Here is a 16,783-nt window from a genome sequence, read left to right as displayed (position 1 = left end):
GGACGTTCCCCCTCCGCTCCCGGCTCAGGACCATGAAGAGGTTCTGCGTGGTCGACCACGAGGCTGTCAAGATCACGACATGTCACGCTGCACAAAAACACGGAGCCAGTGGCAGCTACCGTTTGAAATTATTTTCCCCCGGTGTGAAAATGGGGAACTTTGCGATGGACCCCCAACACGAGACTTGATGTGAAGCCCGGAAGTGCCTTCCCCGCTGTAAGAATCGGCGTTTGCTGTGAAGATCGTGGACTCGGACTCGGACCCGAGGCTTTTACTCTAATCAGGTGGAGCAGGAAGGGGGCGCAGCACAAGCGCTGCTGACAAGTGCTCTTAACGGTGAACTTTTTCCATCTTCTTCTTCATCTAATGAAGACCTTCTGTCCAGGAAGAAGCTGGTAAACTGACATGCTGCGTTTTTTTCGGTGAGATGTGAACACGTTCGGCGAATAAAGGATCCTGTGTGTGTGTGTGTGTTTTCTCCATGCCTCGGCCCTTTTCTACTCAATTCGAAAGTAAATGTGCCTCGGGGCAAGGTCACCTGGTCAAGCCTCATTAGATGCTACGGTCTGGAGACTCCACAGCGTCCCGTCAGACCTGCTCCCGTCCTTTACCCCTTACGGGCAAGGTCACCGAGGAGCGGCCGCGTCACTTCCTCCTCACACCCCCATAAGGAGCGGGCAGCCCGGTGCGGGCGTCCAGTGTGGAGCATGGCGGAGAACAAGCCGTACCGCTACGGCCTCATCGTCCTGGGCCTGCTGCTGGTCTGCTTCGGCCTGTTCGTGATGAGCGTGGAGGAGCCGCAGGTCTTCGGCACCTTCTGTGTGATGGGAGCCCTCATGGTGGCCACCGGTTCTGTCTGGAGCGTCTGCCAGTGTTACCCCAAGGTAGGAAACCTGGACAGAACTTTTGAAAATCCATATTCATGCCCTGATGCATGTTAGGCGCTGCAAGGCTAATGCTAACCATGCATCAGAAGCCTACAAAAACTGATTCTGCAAGGTCACTGTTTCCAAGAATGCATCCGAAAATAATTCCCATCATGCACCTGTAGGAGGAGAACTAGCAGTTTGTTCCAGAAAAGAACTGCCGGCCATGGCCACGCCCTAAAACCGGAGTAATCATGATGACAATATTCATCCTGGCTGGTTTTACATTGCTATCTACGTTCTGGTCACGTTATGTGCATGTTGCTGTCATGACACGCGGACCACAGATCGGAAGGGGGGGGTTAAAGTTCAGCGTGTGGCCGCGAAATGATCTCCTATCGGCAACATCTGGGACCGGGAGCTCTTGCCTGCTTTCTGTAGTAAATCCGAGCCGCCGGAGAACTCACATGACAGGACGTGACCTGTGGGACGTTCCGTTCCTACTGCAGGTCACCTTCATCAGTCCCAGCCAGGAGCAGTTCCAGGTCACTGAAGACAAGGGGCTGCAGGCCGGGACCAGCCCTCCACACGCACGGTACGGTATCCTGCAAGCCCTCATCTGTCTAGTCTCAGTGTCAGGACTGAACGAAGGGCCGAGTAGAAAACTGGAGGCCATCAGCAGCACAATCACTCACAGACTGTAATGAGCGTCTGGGGTCTGTCGCTCCAATCTCGGTGCCGGGGTGACGGGAATTACAGCGGCGCTGATGTGATTAGGGGAAGTGATGTCATGCTAATTACAAACGAAAGCCTCTTCATGGTCAGCGTCTTCTGAGGTCTAATAAAGCAGTCGTGCTGGAAGCCATGTGAAGTTATTAATAACCGGCGCCGTGTGTTCAGCAGCGACGGGCCCAGCGACCAGATCAAAGCTCCTCTGGCAGAGTTCACCGAAGACGTCCCAGACACCCCTACCCTGCCATCGGGGGTCCGGCGCGAGTCTCCCACTGCGCCCAACGGCTCCAGCACCCCCATACCCGCCACCCCGAGGCTGGAGTCAGAGCCAGATCTGTACTACGGCAGGGTGGAGGACTCCTGCTACATCTCTGATCTGCTGGACAGTGACTCAGAGTGTGAAAAGACTCAAAGTGGGAGGAGTTAAGCAGCACCCGGAGACTTTATTTTGTTATTATGTCACATAAAGAAGCCTTGACCAGGCTCCTTGTTGCCATGGAAACAGGGGTGTGGTCATTATTACAGGTGCCCACCCAGAAGCCACCTGTCTGTCTTTCCATGAATCCTACATTTTACAGGACGATTGATTGATTGAACAGATGATTGATTTTGTGATATGAACACAATGTATGACCTTCAATAAACAGAAATCCAGAACATTCAGTGCATAAACATATAATCATATATTATATAATGAGATGACCTTGAAACTCTGGAAAAAAGTCTGGAGAACCAACCTGCAGACACATTCAGACAACAGCTGTAAGTTGCTGGGTCACCCGGGCAACCATGAGCCCAGTTCTCCATAATCAGATCAACTGTGGGCAGACTGGAGATACTGGAGCACACGAAAGCGGGAGGAGCCATGGACGGGGACACACACACACACACACACACACACACACACAGCGAGCTTCAACACTTCCAGTTGTTTTGTAAGATCCCAGTCTGTGTGTGTGTGTTGTCTGCATGCAGTTTATTATTTGAGCAGCAATAACAGAATGTTAGATAACCACCTCTGAAATGTGTGTGTGTCCTTCAGCTGGGAGATGCTGCTTTCATTTCTGTTTCTAATCACTTGATCTCCATGTCCTGATGTAGATAGTCATTCTCATTCCAAGGTCCCTGTTGTGATGAAGCTGAAGTTACGTGCCTCGCTTTTTTTGGATTCCGTTTTAGGAGATACTTCGATTGCATGGGGGTCGTCTCCTGCTGCCTTCATTTCACTGATCACACACAGCAGAGTCAGGCACAGAGTGTGTGCCGACACAGAACCAGTGGCGTGAGCCTAGAACAGGAGCCACTGCAGCAGAAAAAAAAACTCCTGATGGCTCTGGTGCTCCTGCAGGACACCTGGTGCGAGGATGAGGAGATGATCCTCCTCACCTCAGCTCCACTGAGGTGCCACTGAGCAAAGCACCGTCCCCACACACTGCTCCCCGGGCGCCGTTCATGGCTGCCCGCTGCTCACCAAAGGTGATGGGTTAAAAGCAATGGACACCGCTGTGTGCACAGTGTGCTGTGCTGTGTTTCACAATGACAATCACCTTACTTTGTATTATTCCCATCAGGGTGTGGCCGCATGAGATCGGCCAAGCGTGGGAACCCAACTGAGGTTCGGTGCTTCCTGGTCTGGCTGAAGAGCAGCTACCTGGTCAAGAAGAATTTTGTGACCTCCAGCACCAAAATTAATATATATATATATATATATATATACACACACACACACACACACACACACACACACACATATAACATTTGAATAAGCAAGAGATTGATATAAAGTAGCAAAATATAATTTAATACATTTTGATTGCATTCTGCTATATAGGTGTACGTATTATCATGAAATAGTTATTATATAATTAGTTATTATATAATTACTAAATAATTATCCACATTATTTCAGAGGCCTTTTATTTATATTCAGCAGTTACTATTATAAAAAAAAAAAAGCCTTTAATTACAAAATGCCATTTTCCCCAATGGCCTTTTTATTTCATAAAGTCTGACTCTGGAAAAAAATGAAATTGTGGAATAATAATTACTGAATTTAAATAAAAGTCCTCTGAAATCTGTGTTTTTGGGTAAAACAATGACCATGACCATGAAATAATATTTCACAACAATCAGTACATTTGTATAGCAGAATGCAATTTATTTCACAATAATGAGTTGTATATCAAAATGTGTTTAATTATGACACATACATATCATTCTCTAATCACATGTCGTGTTTATTTATTTGATTTTGAACACTTTGGAGATCCATGTGAACCTGGTGCGTTTCAGTTCGACTGGAATAAAAGTAGAAGTGAGCGGATCCGCCGGAAAATCCACACGTTCACGTTCCTGGTGGGCAGTTTGTACAATCTGTGGCTATGCTGCATGCTGTGTGGAAACAATGGCGGCCAGGTGGCAGTTTTACCAGCGGTTTCTAGGACATATAAATCTGCACACATTTCATTCATAATTCATAATTATCAGACGAGATGGAAGCATAACTCTGGATTCGGTCTAATTCTTTTATTGTCCAAAAAAAACAAAACAAAAACCCGCACCCATTCAAAAGTGAAGACCACTATTAGGCCCGCCCTCTTTCGTAGACCACGCCCCCTCGCACCAGAGGACATGGCCGGTAAGTGTCGCTTCTGCTTTCGATCGACAGGTGCCATTGGTTAATTGGTAAATTATTAACCTCCTTCAGGGTCGGGCCAGAGCTTCAGACCCTGCATGAACAGCGAAATTCCTGCTTTCCTATAGGACAGTTGATCAACTGGAGTGGTGAGTGGGCGTGATATGGGGGTGGCCAGGGGCTTCAGTGTGAGCAGCACGCACACACTTTCATGCCAGGGGAACGGAACCGTGTCGGGAGTGGTGGCAGATAAAGGAACTCTGACTTTCCGAGCCAGGACAGGTCCAGTCCAGCAGCTGGTTCTGGTTGATCTTGTTGGGTGGTTTGTCTCCTCAGCTCAGCAGTTCATCCTCAGAGCCTCCCTGTCCATCCAGCCCTCCAGTGCAGTGGTGGTGCAGCTCCCCTTCTCCTCCATCAGAACCTGAGGTACTTCACCACATCCAGAGGTCTGGCCCGGGACAGAACGTGGAACCTCTAACCAGTCCCTCAACAACTTCCAGCAGGGGGCGTGGTCAGCGACCGTCCCATCTGCTCCACCGCCCACAGTGAAACGTGGCCGGTGAGTGGATGGGTCTATAGATGTGTTCTGTAGAACAGAACACTGAAGAGGTCTACAGTCCACCCACTGCCAGGTATTATTGTCACTTCACCTTTTTGGATATATATTAGTTTCAGGGTGTGTGGGCCACATCCACTGAGATCATTTTATATAGATATATTATTATGGCCAGGCGATATAAAGCACCGATGAAAGAAAAACTACAGATCCCACAATGCAATGCTTCAATCGCTTTTTTGAACGTGATCTTTTCATTGCTGCTGAATCTGTACAGGAGCAGTTTCCACAAGGGATGTGCAAAACCACTGATTTCCTTTTCGATCTGAAACCAGGTAAAATTCAATACCGATAACTCAGCTGCTCCAGCTTCACCCCGACGAGGAATTTAGGTTCCACCCCGCCAAGGATCCCTCACCTGACAAGAGTTCCTCTGTAGAACTGTTCCAGAACTCATTTCCTCTTCATTTCCTCCCATTCAATCTCAGGAGGCGTGTCTGATCGCCATGGTGACCAGAGGGCATCAGACCAGGAAGGGTTCCATCACGGTTCCGGCAACAGCTGTGTGGTATGGAGCGCTGGACAGGGTGAAAGTGGGTTGACCCTCGCCATCTCCTGCGGAACTTGGACTGGCCAGGACCAGGAGAACCGAGAAGACCGGTTCCTCTCGGTTCCCCGAACCAGTCACCAGTTAGCTGTTTGTAAGCAGCAATGTAACGGAATTATGAACCACTATCTGTATAAATATAGTTCATAGAGTTTGTATTGAAAAGGTATTAAAGGATCTGACACTCAGTTTTGTAAAAGGTTGTGCATTCCAGTTTTATTATTATTATTTTTTGTATATCAAATATTCCCATAATCAAACTCTGATGTACAAATTAAAAGCGGTTCCCCTCCCATGCATGAACAGATCAGAACTTCACTTTCTCACTTTCAGCATAGATGATTGCTCGGCGCCGAAGGACCTCCGTTCAGGAAGTAGAAAACCCGTAGACTCCGCCCCTCCCCCAGTTTAAAAGCGCTGCGAACCCGAGGAGAACTGCAGGCAGAACAGAGTACCGAGCGGGAGGAGACCCACGCTGCTACGCCCACTTCAGTCCGAGTCACATACCAGCCAGGTTCAGCATGTTCAGAGAGAGAGAGAGAGAGAGAGAGAGAGAGAGAGAGAGAGAGAGAGAGTGTGTGTGTGTGTGTGTGTGTGTGTGTGTGTGTGTGTGTGTGAGAGAGTGTGTGTGTGTGTGTGTGCCTCTAGTGAAGGCACAGTACTGGTGAAGGTCCTGAAACGGAAACCTCTGATTGCCACAGGAGAATAAAACGTGGCTCAGCTGGAGACGATGACGTCACAGTCACCACTGACTGGTCTCGTGTGGGACTTGTGTCCTATCTGGACGTCACCCACTCTGCTGTTAGAAACACGACGCAGACCTACATTCACCGAGGCAGGCACATGAGCACCGTGCTGCGACGACAGACCGGGCGAACGAGGCAGGCCACGCCCACTGCCCCACCCTTCAGAGCAAAGGTGTGGACAGGATGGATGCGGGAAGACTGGGTGGGTGGGTTTGTGGGTGGTTGGGTTGGTTTGTTTGGTTGGATGAAGATCAGATGCTGACCTCAAAATTCACCTTCCTCCTCCCAGGACAGCTGAAATGGTGCTGATTCTGGGTGGGCGTGGGGATTTTTCAGGGTTAAAGGCACTTTAAGGCGTAGTGGGTGACCCGGTCTGCCCCGCCCTCTCAGTACTGCGTAACAAAAAACCTAAACATAGGAGACTAAAAGCAAAAGTTGCAGAGGCAATAAAAAACACACAAAAAGTTAAAGCTCATAGCAGAGTGTGTATGTGTGTGCCTGTGCGTGTATGTATGTATGTATGTATGTATGTGTGTGTGTATATGTGAGACCTCTGTTGCGATTACATTTTGTTTTACAGACACAACAGCTGTGCTGTCTGGTTTAGTACTTGGGAAAAACTGGGCGGAGTCTGTGGGTGGACTTAGGCTTTACCTACAGTAAATAAATCCACAACCTCCACCGGGTCATTCTGGTGGGAGGGGCCTCTGCAGTTCCTACCCGTCGTGAAGGCCTTCAGACTGCGGAGCGCATGGAGAACGTCTGATCCTGTTCCTACTGATGGCTGATAAAGTGCATTAAAAAAACCCAGCTGAGCGGTTCTGGCTGACGGGACCGGTTCGGTGAGACAAAGGACTGAGCAGCACCGTCACGCCACGACAGACCAACTTAAAACATAATTTGACACCTGAAATGACACCAGCATGTCACATCTTCACATTTCCATCATTACATAATTACACTGGCAAATTAACGCAGCTTTAAAAGAAGGGCCGCCCCCTTGGCACCGAGTTCTAGAGAGAACGGGAACGGATGGAGCGGCTCAGTCCGGCCCGTTCGTCTGCAGCCCTCCAGTCCCGCCTGAAGACGTCCATCATGTCTGTGAATTTCATCCAGCACTCGAGGGGGGAGGGGCAACAAAAATAAGTCTTCTGATTGGCTGTGTTGGGTCCTCCGCCACTGGAGGGCAATGCAGTTATCTGATTGGCTGCTATGAGCCACAATGTCTCTCCATTGGAGGGATTCCCACTCTGTGTTTTTTAAATTTGCCTGAACCGCGCTGAGGGGTTAGGGGTCAACGTCCTCCAAATCGCTTTTTGAGTCGCCAAGCATCATTGGAGACTCTGAGCCCTGCAAGACAGGAGGGGGGACAAGAGGTCAAGGGTCATACACGACAGGATTGTTCATGATTTGTCATCGTTACAGTGTGATCAAGACCTGTCGGAGGCTGCGGTCCGAGTTGTCGTTGGCTGGACTGCCGTCGGAACCGTTGCTGCTGCCGGACTGTTCCTTCTCGTTCAGCAAGGCGGTGGCGTAGGCCAGAGTGTCCTGGAAAAAGGTACACAATCAGAACCCAGCCAAGTTCCAGATCATCCGGTCCTGGGACCAGGAAGACGGACCTGTGCAGAGATGGTGCGCTGGAAAGTCTTGGCGGTGGACGTCTCGTTGGACACGTTACTTTGCGGCGTCCAGTAATGCTCCGACATCTGGGGAACAGGAACAAGAGACGCTGTCACTGCTGAACTCCAACGAACGCAGGACAACAAGACCTAAACCAGATCTTCCTACCTTCTTCTGCAGCCACTGCACCGCCCAGCTCCAGTGGCCAGACAGCTCTTTAAAGTAGTCTTTAGCAGGAGCACACCTGACACACACAGAGCGAGACAGAGTTCAAATGAGAACCTGTTGGACAGTGAAGACAAGGTTCTGATGGACCTCACTTCCAAGACTCACTTCTGTGCCAGGGTGACCAGGAACTTGACACACTGGTAGCAGCGGCTGCTGTCCACGTTGTTGCACTGGTGCATCAGGGCTGCGGGAGGAGCAGCTCAGCATTAGAAGATGCTCAGCATATTAACGGAGATGGTCCCTGCAGAACACGTCCTGCAGAAGCTCGGACCAGAGACCGTATGACTTCATGCATTTGTGTCACGTGTGTGTATGTTCTTGTATTTTTTGGGCTGGCATTTGAAGTAGGCATCTGTGGTTTCAGTGGACCAATCACATGGTGGGAGTAGGGTGGTAGTAGCCTAGTGCGGTAACACACTCGCCTATGAACCAGAAGACCCAGGTTCAAATCCCACTTACTACCATCGTGTCCCTGAGCAAGACACTTAACCCTGAGTGTCTCCAGGGGGGACTGTCCCTGTAACTACTGATTGTAATTCGCTCTGGATAAAAGCGTCTGGTAAATGCTGTAAATGTAAAAGTATGGGAGGGGCTACCATGTCTTGGGTGGAGTAAGTAAGACTGATTTGGAAGAGGTGGAGAGGCTAACGAAAGCAAGGTAGTGTGCCGCACCAGAGGAGGAGCGTTTCTGGAGTAGGGAAATGGCGTAAGACTTTCGGCTGAGGGATTCTTTTCTCCAAGGGTTGGAGGGTTATCCGGGTCCAGGTTAAGTTGGGGAACAGTGGTGGCCTTACTGTTCACCGGGGGAAGAATCATGATCCCAGTGGCAGACTGGGACGTTAGCCAGGTGGAGTTGTTGGGTTTATTCTGCTTATTTTCAAATGTAAAAAGTGAGCGTGATTGGAGGAGGACTTCAGGGAGAAGTTTAGTCTCTCTTTCCCCCTGTTTGGGACCATGTGCAGATGCCAGCCGGTGATGGTCTCCGTATCGTGCTTGAGTTTACACACCCGTACACTCCCTAGTGTATTTTATACAGTTGCGTCCTCGAGTCTCCTTGTTGAGAATGGCAATGTTAATACAGATGCTGGTACTCAAACAAACTCTCCTCTGACTGTCATCGATCAACTGAGGCTCCGTGTTGGCATGGCGACCAGCAGGAGGACGACAGGGTGTATAAACTCTTCGCTCACATGGTTCTGCTGAGTGTAAACATGTACCGTGGGCCGTGACTGTGGTCTTCCACATTTTATTGTTCCTCTGGTCTGAGAACGCACGGTAGGAATAAAGAACTTACCCAGCAGGCCTTTCTCAGATTCAAACGCGTACTTCAGCCTTTGCGCCTGTAACGGGTCCTCCACCATCTAGAACCCAGAAGAGTACACACACACACACATACACAGATGAACATCATCCAGCAACATCTACAGCAGGAGGCAGGGGTGTTCATATTAAATCTCATAACCGACGTGCGACTGACCAGAATCTCCAGCAGCATCTGGAAAATGTTCTTCAGCTCATGAGGTGGCGCTGTCTCCAGTTGGTTCTGGTGGAAAGACACAAATCAGAAGCCATCGCGTGAGCCCGACCTACACCACAACACACACGCCGCGGAAACGCAGGTACCTTCAGCAGATGCAGAACCCCCAGAGAGAACGGCTCGTTGCAGAAGCAGCAGTAGGTGATCATCTCGATCAGGGAGGTGAGCGGGCCGGACAACTCCCGCATCGCAAACATCACCTACATACACACACACACACAGTCTAGATACACAACTCCGCTTCAACTGTGGTTGGAATTGTGTGTGTGTGTATATGTGTGTGCACCTCCAGCAGATATGGCTGACCCTCGGGTTTGAACAGCAGCGTATTAATATCGGGGTGGAGGGGCAGGAGGGTGGTGGAGCTCATCAGGCAGCTGGATGTGGAGAACTTAAACGGGCCTGGAGCTGCGAGACATTGGGACAATGTGAGAAATCACTCACACACACACACACACACACACAAAACCGTCGTCTTGTACCCTCGGTCCGGTGTGAGCTCAGGTCCGTGTGCAGCACCACCAGTGCCAGCGTGTTGTGCAGGTGGAGGAACTCCCGTGCCTGAGCTGCATTCCACCGCCGGTTCTGATTGGAGCAGAGTCGGGGTTAGGAAAGGTCAAAGATCAGAAATAGCATTAAAAAGCGGGTTAGGAGGTGAAGGGTGGCGAGCTGAACCCCACCTGGTTCTTCTGCCGGTTGGGACCCAGCAGGAAGATGAGAATTCGGCGGTAAGCAGCGTGTTTTAGCAGCAGCTGACAAGGTTCATATCCCTGATGAAGACATCAGGCGCACATTATCCAGTGTCTGGTACTTGGTTAGTACAGCTCGATGTCTGGACCATGGTCCCCCTCTTACCCTCTGAGCGAAGTTGCTGAAGAGGGAGAAGTACTGAGCACAGTTCTTGCAGTTCTCAGGGACGTCCTTGTCCAGGAGGGACAGCAGCGCGTCCAGCAGGCAATCCAGCCCCGGGTCCTGGAAGTGCAGCGCGCTCTCCAGCGTCTTCTCCAGGATGGTGGCCACCACCAACCGGACCTCGCGCCCACTGCACTCAAGCAGGCAGATCCTGAGGGATGGGAGAAGAAGCGTTGATGTTCTCGACAGGGGAAACAGAGGCAAACAGGAAAAAGAAACAAGACAGCATGGAAGTGCATTTCAGCATCTGACACCTTGTGCACTGTAGCAGACTACACCCACCCTGTAAACCCCACCCACACATTCCCTCACCCTGTCCAGGAACACGGCATGATTACAGGGCAGCAAGAGCACACAACTCAATTTGGCCAATCAAGCTGCTCTCTGATTGGCTGAAATCCACAGCACACATCTGCTTTGGTTTCAGAGGCAGGGAACAGGAAAGTTCTAGATAAAACCACTGACTTGATGAGCTCGCGGCCCTCGGACCCCACCAGGTACTGGACCATCCACTGACACGCCTCGCGGCTCTTTGACAGCAGCACCTCCACGGTGGCCATCCACTCCTCCGTGTCCACCCTGAGAGACGGACAGAGGTCCACGTCACTCCACAGTCAACAAATGCCGGACAGTAAAACTGTGACACGCACCTGAGCTTCTTCTTGGTGCGCAGGTACGTGTGGAACAGGAACTGGACGGCCAGCTGGAGGCTGACCCTCGCCATGGCCTGATAGGACGGGTGCTTGAGTTTGGTCTGCGGATGAGGACAGACGGCGCATGAGAACATGGGACCTGGAGCAGGTGAGGAGATCAGTAAACCGGCGCTGACTTACCGCGTTGACTGAGGCCAGGGAGAGGGTGAAGCTGAAGTAATCGCTGTTGTAAATGTCCCGGTTCTTCATGAAGCGCAGGTTTTCATCTCTCACCATCTGTTAAAGGAACAAATGCTGAGGAGATCAGGAGAACGTAGGAAAATGATGCTTGTGGTGAAACATTTGGTCCCACAGACCTAAACACCCCACAAGGGTTATAAAAGAAGACCCCAGTGTTCCTTATCAGGGGACAGAAGCTGGAAGAAATTAATGAAGCTCTGGAGAAGTAACCCTGGCATAATGATTAACTACATATTGATTTTAATAATCCGTAATACCTGATAAATCCTGGCAGGCATTTTCTCCACAAACAGTCCCTTCTTCTCCCCTTTCCTCACGAGGCGCGTGAGGAGGGACAGGCGGTCATTGTTGGCCCGGGGGGGCCGTGGTGAAGACTGGGGAGAGATTTCAGGGGAAGAAGGGGCCGATCTGGAGGAGAAATTATATAAGACATCACCACCTTAAAAAGCAGGAATTATGATTAGAATATGAGTGCATCTCGAATTTGATTCCACTGTTTGATCTTGTGATATATTTGTTCTCCATTCCACAATATTTAGTAATACACAGCATATATCAACATCTAAAGAAAAAAAAAAAACGTACATAAATCATGTTAAGATATTAAATAGTTGTAATATTTAACGGCAATATTTGCAGGTATATAGTTTTGATAAATATTGTTATTATTCCAAACAAAGATGGAGGTGACTGGGACTCACAGGGTGAGGTCTTCCGCCTCCTGCCGCATCACGCTGACCCGGCTCTTTTTGGGCAGGACGGGGGAGTTCTGGTCGGAGATCCTCTGGTAGAAGAGCATGTAGGCGTTCCAGTAGCGCCGCCGCATGTCTGGGTATGGGTTAGCTGTACGCACACACACACACACACACACACACACACACATTCAGGAAAGTAAATCCGTGCACACTAGAGAGTGTTCATAATGTCACCTGAAGTAGGAAGAAATTGATTCATTTTATTTTCTAGGCACAAAATGATCCAATAAAAAGTCGAAGTGCGATCAGTCTGAACATCTTCTAAACTCCACTTGAACAATGGAGCCTTGCAGAATTGTGCAGGTATTCTGTAGACTGGCCACGGCTGAATACGAGCTGATCTGTGCGAAATCGACTTACACTGATCGTAGACTTTGGGCCTGTACTCCCCCCCGAAACACTCGTACTCCAGCGTCTCGTCATTCATGTCGAACTCCTCCACCACGTTATCGTTGAACTTGTACCAGCGGCCACGAGCGCTTCCCCTGCGGAGAGGAAAGGACACACCCCCTGAGCGCTCCAACATTCACGGAATGCCTGCCGGAGGAGGGGCGGCTGGGGGGCACATGCCCAACATCTGGCTTGTGTTTGATGGTTATAATGCGGTTCAGGCTCATCCATAAGAGCCAAGCGCTGGAGACACAAGTATGTAACCCGTTCTGCATCTCGTGCTGTGATCTCTCTATCAAAAAACATCCAACATCTTCCTTCACCTCAACAGACGGCTGCAGCCCAGCATTTACATGCTCTATTAAAATCTCACAACTGAGGCTAAATTGACTGATTTCGTGTTTCGTGACTCTTTGTCATGCTGAAACCCAGGAAAAGAGGAAGAGCTTCCAGCCACATGCCTAAAAGAACAGGAAACGGAACCTCCAGATGAATTTCACCAAACGTTTCCTCAGCTCCTCTCCAATCTCAGTATAAAAAAGTGAACTAAGCAAAGGAAGTTTAGCGAATTGACCACGTTCGAGGGGAGAATAAACGTCCACTCACCGGCGGTCTTTGATGAAGGAATAGTAATGCCCGGCGTGCGCCTGACCACTGTGGACGACCACACCCACCAGCTCATAGTTCTCTGAAATGGTGACCTTCTTCCTCGGCGAGGCGGAGCCCGGCTCACCGCCGCGGCTGTTCTCGCCGTGGTCGGAGCTGGAGTCCTGCCGGGCCATGCCGGAGACCGTGTATGGCTCCATGTTCAGCACCCAGGGGAACTGGGGTGGGAGAGCGGGGTAACATCAACAAAACAAACAATTCAGACACCCCAGAAAGTGGGAGGTGGGCGTGTCCGTACCCGGATCTGCTCGTCGTACTTGATGGAGCGTCCGCTCTCCCAGTCGAAGCCGAAGCGCATGAGGTGGATGACCAGGACACTGGGCAGGGACTTGATGCAGGTCCGCTTCACGGTGGTTCTCTGGGGGGGGAGACAGAAATAATAAATACACACACACCCACACCCACACAGTAACACAGTACCTTCTCTTTGCACTTCTCGCAGTAGTAGGCGTTGCTTCCCTCCAGCACCTCTCCTCGGACAAACTGGTCCAGCGAGATCTCCAGACTCTGGCAGGACGTCACACCCAGGTTGAGGGCCATGAAGGTCTCCTCCCGCTCATACCTGGCCAGAAGACGAGCGTTTCATCAAACACGCCGCCATTTATTCTGTTACAGGCAGCGGGAGAGAACGCAACACTCACCTGTGTGGACAGTCTTTACAGATCTTCTGGTCAGAGAAAATGCCCTGGAACGTGTTCTTGAAGATTTGCTCTCTTCCAATTTTCTGAGAGAAAAAAAAAAAAAAAAACATGGAACTTTCTGAGTCTCGGACCATCATGAGCTGCTAAAGGTAAAAATGATTTACCGAGAAAAACTATAATAAACCATACTGGTCCAAAGTGACAGTTTGATTGATACTTTCTTAATTATACAGACCAGTATAAACAAAGTGAAGGATTGCGGCTCTGCACTGATCTACTGTTGTTTTATTGCTGCACGCGCCGACAGCGATGGAACCCAGAACTCGGCGAGCAGCCCTGGTATTTTATTTTAATAATGCGCCTGTCGGGGAGCTTCTACCTTCAGGTGTTCGTCCAGCTGGTCCACCAGGCTGGTGAAGAACTCGTAGGCGTCCTGCTGCTCGCGGATGTACAGCTCTTTGTTCCACATCTTAAAGATCTGCATAAAAACAGCACAACGGCACCTTCTTCACAGTTCCGCAGAGGAGAGTCTGCGGGTTTAGTGTTATTCTGAGTGTAGAGTTAAGGTCTGAGGATGCAGAACAGGCCTAATACCTTCCAGAAGTTCTCTGGGACGTAGTACTGCAGTTTACTCTCCATCAGGTGACCGAAGAGTGACTGGACCTGGCAGAAGACGCTCTCCTCTGGGTTCTCAGCGTCGTCCTCGATTGATAAGAAAGCCTGGAAAGTGAGGGGGGAGAGGTTAGATACACACCTGCTGGTGACAGGCTGTTTAAAGAGAACATTTATCCGCTCTGGCCACAGTAGCATTTGATGTACAGAGTCTGCTGCCACCTGGTGGAAAGTACCCATCAGCACAGAGTTTTATAAAAAACGACAAAGATAATTATTGGCATTTTAAAACCAGAATGACCAAGAGAATATTATTGTAAAGAATGTGACCCGTCACCGTACCTCAGGCAGGCCGGGCTGCATGTACAGCTGCTGGAAAACGGCGTTCATGTAACACGTAGCGCCGCCGTTCTTCAGCCCCACGAAGCCGGACACGGAGCGACTGTCCACTGGGGGCAGGTACTGCAGGGGATCAGACACCCAAATCAAGAGCGGGACGTGTAGGAGGACGAGTGGAGAGAGGAAGGAGCTGGACTCACGTCGAACTCTTTGGTAAGGGAGGGGTCGGCCTGGTGGTGCATGGACAGCAGCTCTCTGGTGATGAGCTGCAGGTTGGCGAACGAACTGTCGGCCAGCATCACCAGCACCTCGTACGCAGCCAGCCGGCTGCTGACCGAACTGCACCTGACACAGAATGAGAAACAGCAGAGTCACGGCCGGGGGGGGAAGATGCACAAGGCTTCATGGATGTTCGGAAAAATGATCATCCCTCTTAGAGAGAGCGAGAGATGCAAAAATGGATGGTGAAGTGAAACTGAGGCTTTTTAAACTCGCTAATTTCCCTGCTTATTACGATTTTTTTACTTTTAGTCTATCTGTACTTTTTAGGCCTGATTATAGCTCTACGCCTGACCATCTAGTGCCACTTCCTCATATGACAGCGAATGCAGTGGTGGCCTAGCGGTTAAGGAAGTGGCCCTGTAATCAGAAGGTTGCCGGTTCGAATCCCAATCTGCCAAGGTGCCACTGTGCAAAGCACCGTCCCCACACACTGCTCCCCGGGCACCTGTCATGGCTGCCCACTGCTCACTCAGGGTGATGGGTTAAATGCAGAGGACAAACTTCACTGTGTGCACCATGTGCTGTGCTGCTGTGGATCACATGTGACAATCACTTCACTTATAGAATACTGTTTGTTTTATGGAATTCAATTCTCCCTTCTTGTCCTCTAATTATCTTTAAAACAAACCAAAAAAAAAAAAAGATGCAAATATTATTAATATGATTTTTTTCCGATTATTATTCTGATAAGTATTCTTACTTTGGATGAAAATCGTGGCTGGGTGTCGAGGAAGTGGATGGGTTGTTGCTGGACAGGATGATGCGTGAGGCTCGGAACAGGAAGTCGTCCAACAGCTGCAGGATAAGGGAGTGGCCTGGACATTTTTTTTTTTTTAAAACAAAGAAGCAGAATTACATTAACACGAGTACGATTTAGTGTGTGTGAGTAAACGTGTGTTTTTAAGCGCATGTGTGCGTGTTTCTCACCCAACTGCTCTTTCTCAGTTCCGCAGAGCGACAGCAGGGTCTTGATGAGCCGAAGGTGTCCCGCCAGCAGGAGGTTGTCCGCCTCGCTGGTCTCCAGCTCTGCGGTCCAGGTTGGCTCGAAGTTGTCCAGCCAGTTGATCTCGTCCTCCAGCATGACCGCCGGGCTTATCTGCAGCTGCTCCATCTCTGTGGCTGGGGATCAAGCACAAAGGGCTTAGAGCAGAGCGCCACCTGCTGTGCTGGAGAAGTAAAAACACTTACTGGTCAGATCGTCCAGGAGCTGGCAGCGCAGGTCAAAGTACTCTGTACACTGCGACAGCAGCCTAGAAAAGGGGAGACATGTTCTCCTCAATGTTCGTATACACATGAGAAGAACTATATCAGGGTGGTAGTAGCATAGTGGGTTAGACACTCAACGATAATCCAGAAGGGGACAAAGTTCCATGTTCAAACCCCACATAGTGTCCCTGAGCAAGACACTTACCCCAGAGTGTCTCCAGGGGGACTGTTCCGCTCACTACTACTGATTGTAAATGGGTTTTGTGACATTTTTGTCCATTTAACACATAACACATGGTTTAAGACAACTGAATTCTCAGGGACCTTCCCCTTTGGACACACACACACACACACACACACACACACACACACACACACACACACACACACACACACTACTTTATTTAGTAAATATAATCTATTATTGCATTGTTCCATTTTGCACAGCAGTATTTGCACTATTTTACTTTTATCATTCATTTCACTAGTTTATCTCTGTCTACATGTTTTTGTTAAATTCTACTCGTGTCCCTGCCGGTCTCCCGTTTGCACTTTATGTA

The 16,783-nt window shown here is 49.7% G+C and overlaps 2 protein-coding genes across 7 annotated transcripts in view; one reads left to right on the top strand and one right to left on the bottom strand.

The window, feature by feature from the left end:
* Positions 1-497: 497 nt before the first annotated feature.
* bsnd (barttin CLCNK type accessory subunit beta) lies at positions 498-2,498 on the top strand. Of its 4 annotated transcripts, none has more exons than XM_028961262.1 (3): positions 498-884; positions 1,376-1,461; positions 1,770-2,498. In XM_028961262.1, exons 1-3 carry the CDS (start codon positions 708-710, stop codon positions 2,023-2,025), a joined length of 519 nt encoding a protein of 172 aa, XP_028817095.1. In that variant the 5' UTR covers positions 498-707; the 3' UTR covers positions 2,026-2,498. The 4 variants fall into 4 exon arrangements, with proteins under 4 accessions (XP_028817095.1, XP_028817094.1, XP_028817092.1 ...); XM_028961261.1 differs by having other exon boundaries at positions 499-884; positions 1,767-2,498; XM_028961259.1 differs by lacking the exon at positions 498-884 and having other exon boundaries at positions 943-1,461.
* Positions 2,499-5,585: 3,087 nt separating this feature from the next.
* The window catches only part of usp24 (ubiquitin specific peptidase 24), a 28,868-nt gene continuing 17,670 nt past the window's right edge, over positions 5,586-16,783 (bottom strand). For all 3 annotated transcript variants that reach the window (XM_028961257.1, XM_028961255.1, XM_028961256.1), the window contains 29 exons: positions 16,206-16,267; positions 15,945-16,136; positions 15,718-15,832; positions 14,936-15,080; positions 14,739-14,858; positions 14,379-14,504; positions 14,164-14,262; positions 13,785-13,867; positions 13,564-13,705; positions 13,382-13,501; positions 13,084-13,301; positions 12,448-12,572; positions 12,034-12,175; positions 11,590-11,740; positions 11,273-11,368; positions 11,090-11,193; positions 10,905-11,018; positions 10,383-10,590; positions 10,208-10,297; positions 10,010-10,112; positions 9,814-9,935; positions 9,614-9,727; positions 9,468-9,533; positions 9,285-9,351; positions 8,096-8,174; positions 7,931-8,006; positions 7,762-7,848; positions 7,580-7,690; positions 5,586-7,492 (listed from right to left, as the gene is read on the bottom strand). In XM_028961257.1, the coding sequence (XP_028817090.1) occupies positions 7,430-7,492; positions 7,580-7,690; positions 7,762-7,848; positions 7,931-8,006; positions 8,096-8,174; positions 9,285-9,351; positions 9,468-9,533; positions 9,614-9,727; positions 9,814-9,935; positions 10,010-10,112; positions 10,208-10,297; positions 10,383-10,590; positions 10,905-11,018; positions 11,090-11,193; positions 11,273-11,368; positions 11,590-11,740; positions 12,034-12,175; positions 12,448-12,572; positions 13,084-13,301; positions 13,382-13,501; positions 13,564-13,705; positions 13,785-13,867; positions 14,164-14,262; positions 14,379-14,504; positions 14,739-14,858; positions 14,936-15,080; positions 15,718-15,832; positions 15,945-16,136; positions 16,206-16,267 (3,340 nt within the window). In that variant the 3' untranslated portion in view covers positions 5,586-7,429. The remainder of the gene's footprint in view (positions 7,493-7,579; positions 7,691-7,761; positions 7,849-7,930; positions 8,007-8,095; positions 8,175-9,284; positions 9,352-9,467; positions 9,534-9,613; positions 9,728-9,813; positions 9,936-10,009; positions 10,113-10,207; positions 10,298-10,382; positions 10,591-10,904; positions 11,019-11,089; positions 11,194-11,272; positions 11,369-11,589; positions 11,741-12,033; positions 12,176-12,447; positions 12,573-13,083; positions 13,302-13,381; positions 13,502-13,563; positions 13,706-13,784; positions 13,868-14,163; positions 14,263-14,378; positions 14,505-14,738; positions 14,859-14,935; positions 15,081-15,717; positions 15,833-15,944; positions 16,137-16,205; positions 16,268-16,783) is intronic.

The sequence above is a fragment of the Denticeps clupeoides genome, chromosome 19 (genome assembly GCF_900700375.1).
Source record: "Denticeps clupeoides chromosome 19, fDenClu1.1, whole genome shotgun sequence".
NCBI lineage: Eukaryota > Metazoa > Chordata > Actinopteri > Clupeiformes > Denticipitidae > Denticeps > Denticeps clupeoides.
This window is presented reverse-complemented; position numbering and strand designations above follow the sequence as displayed.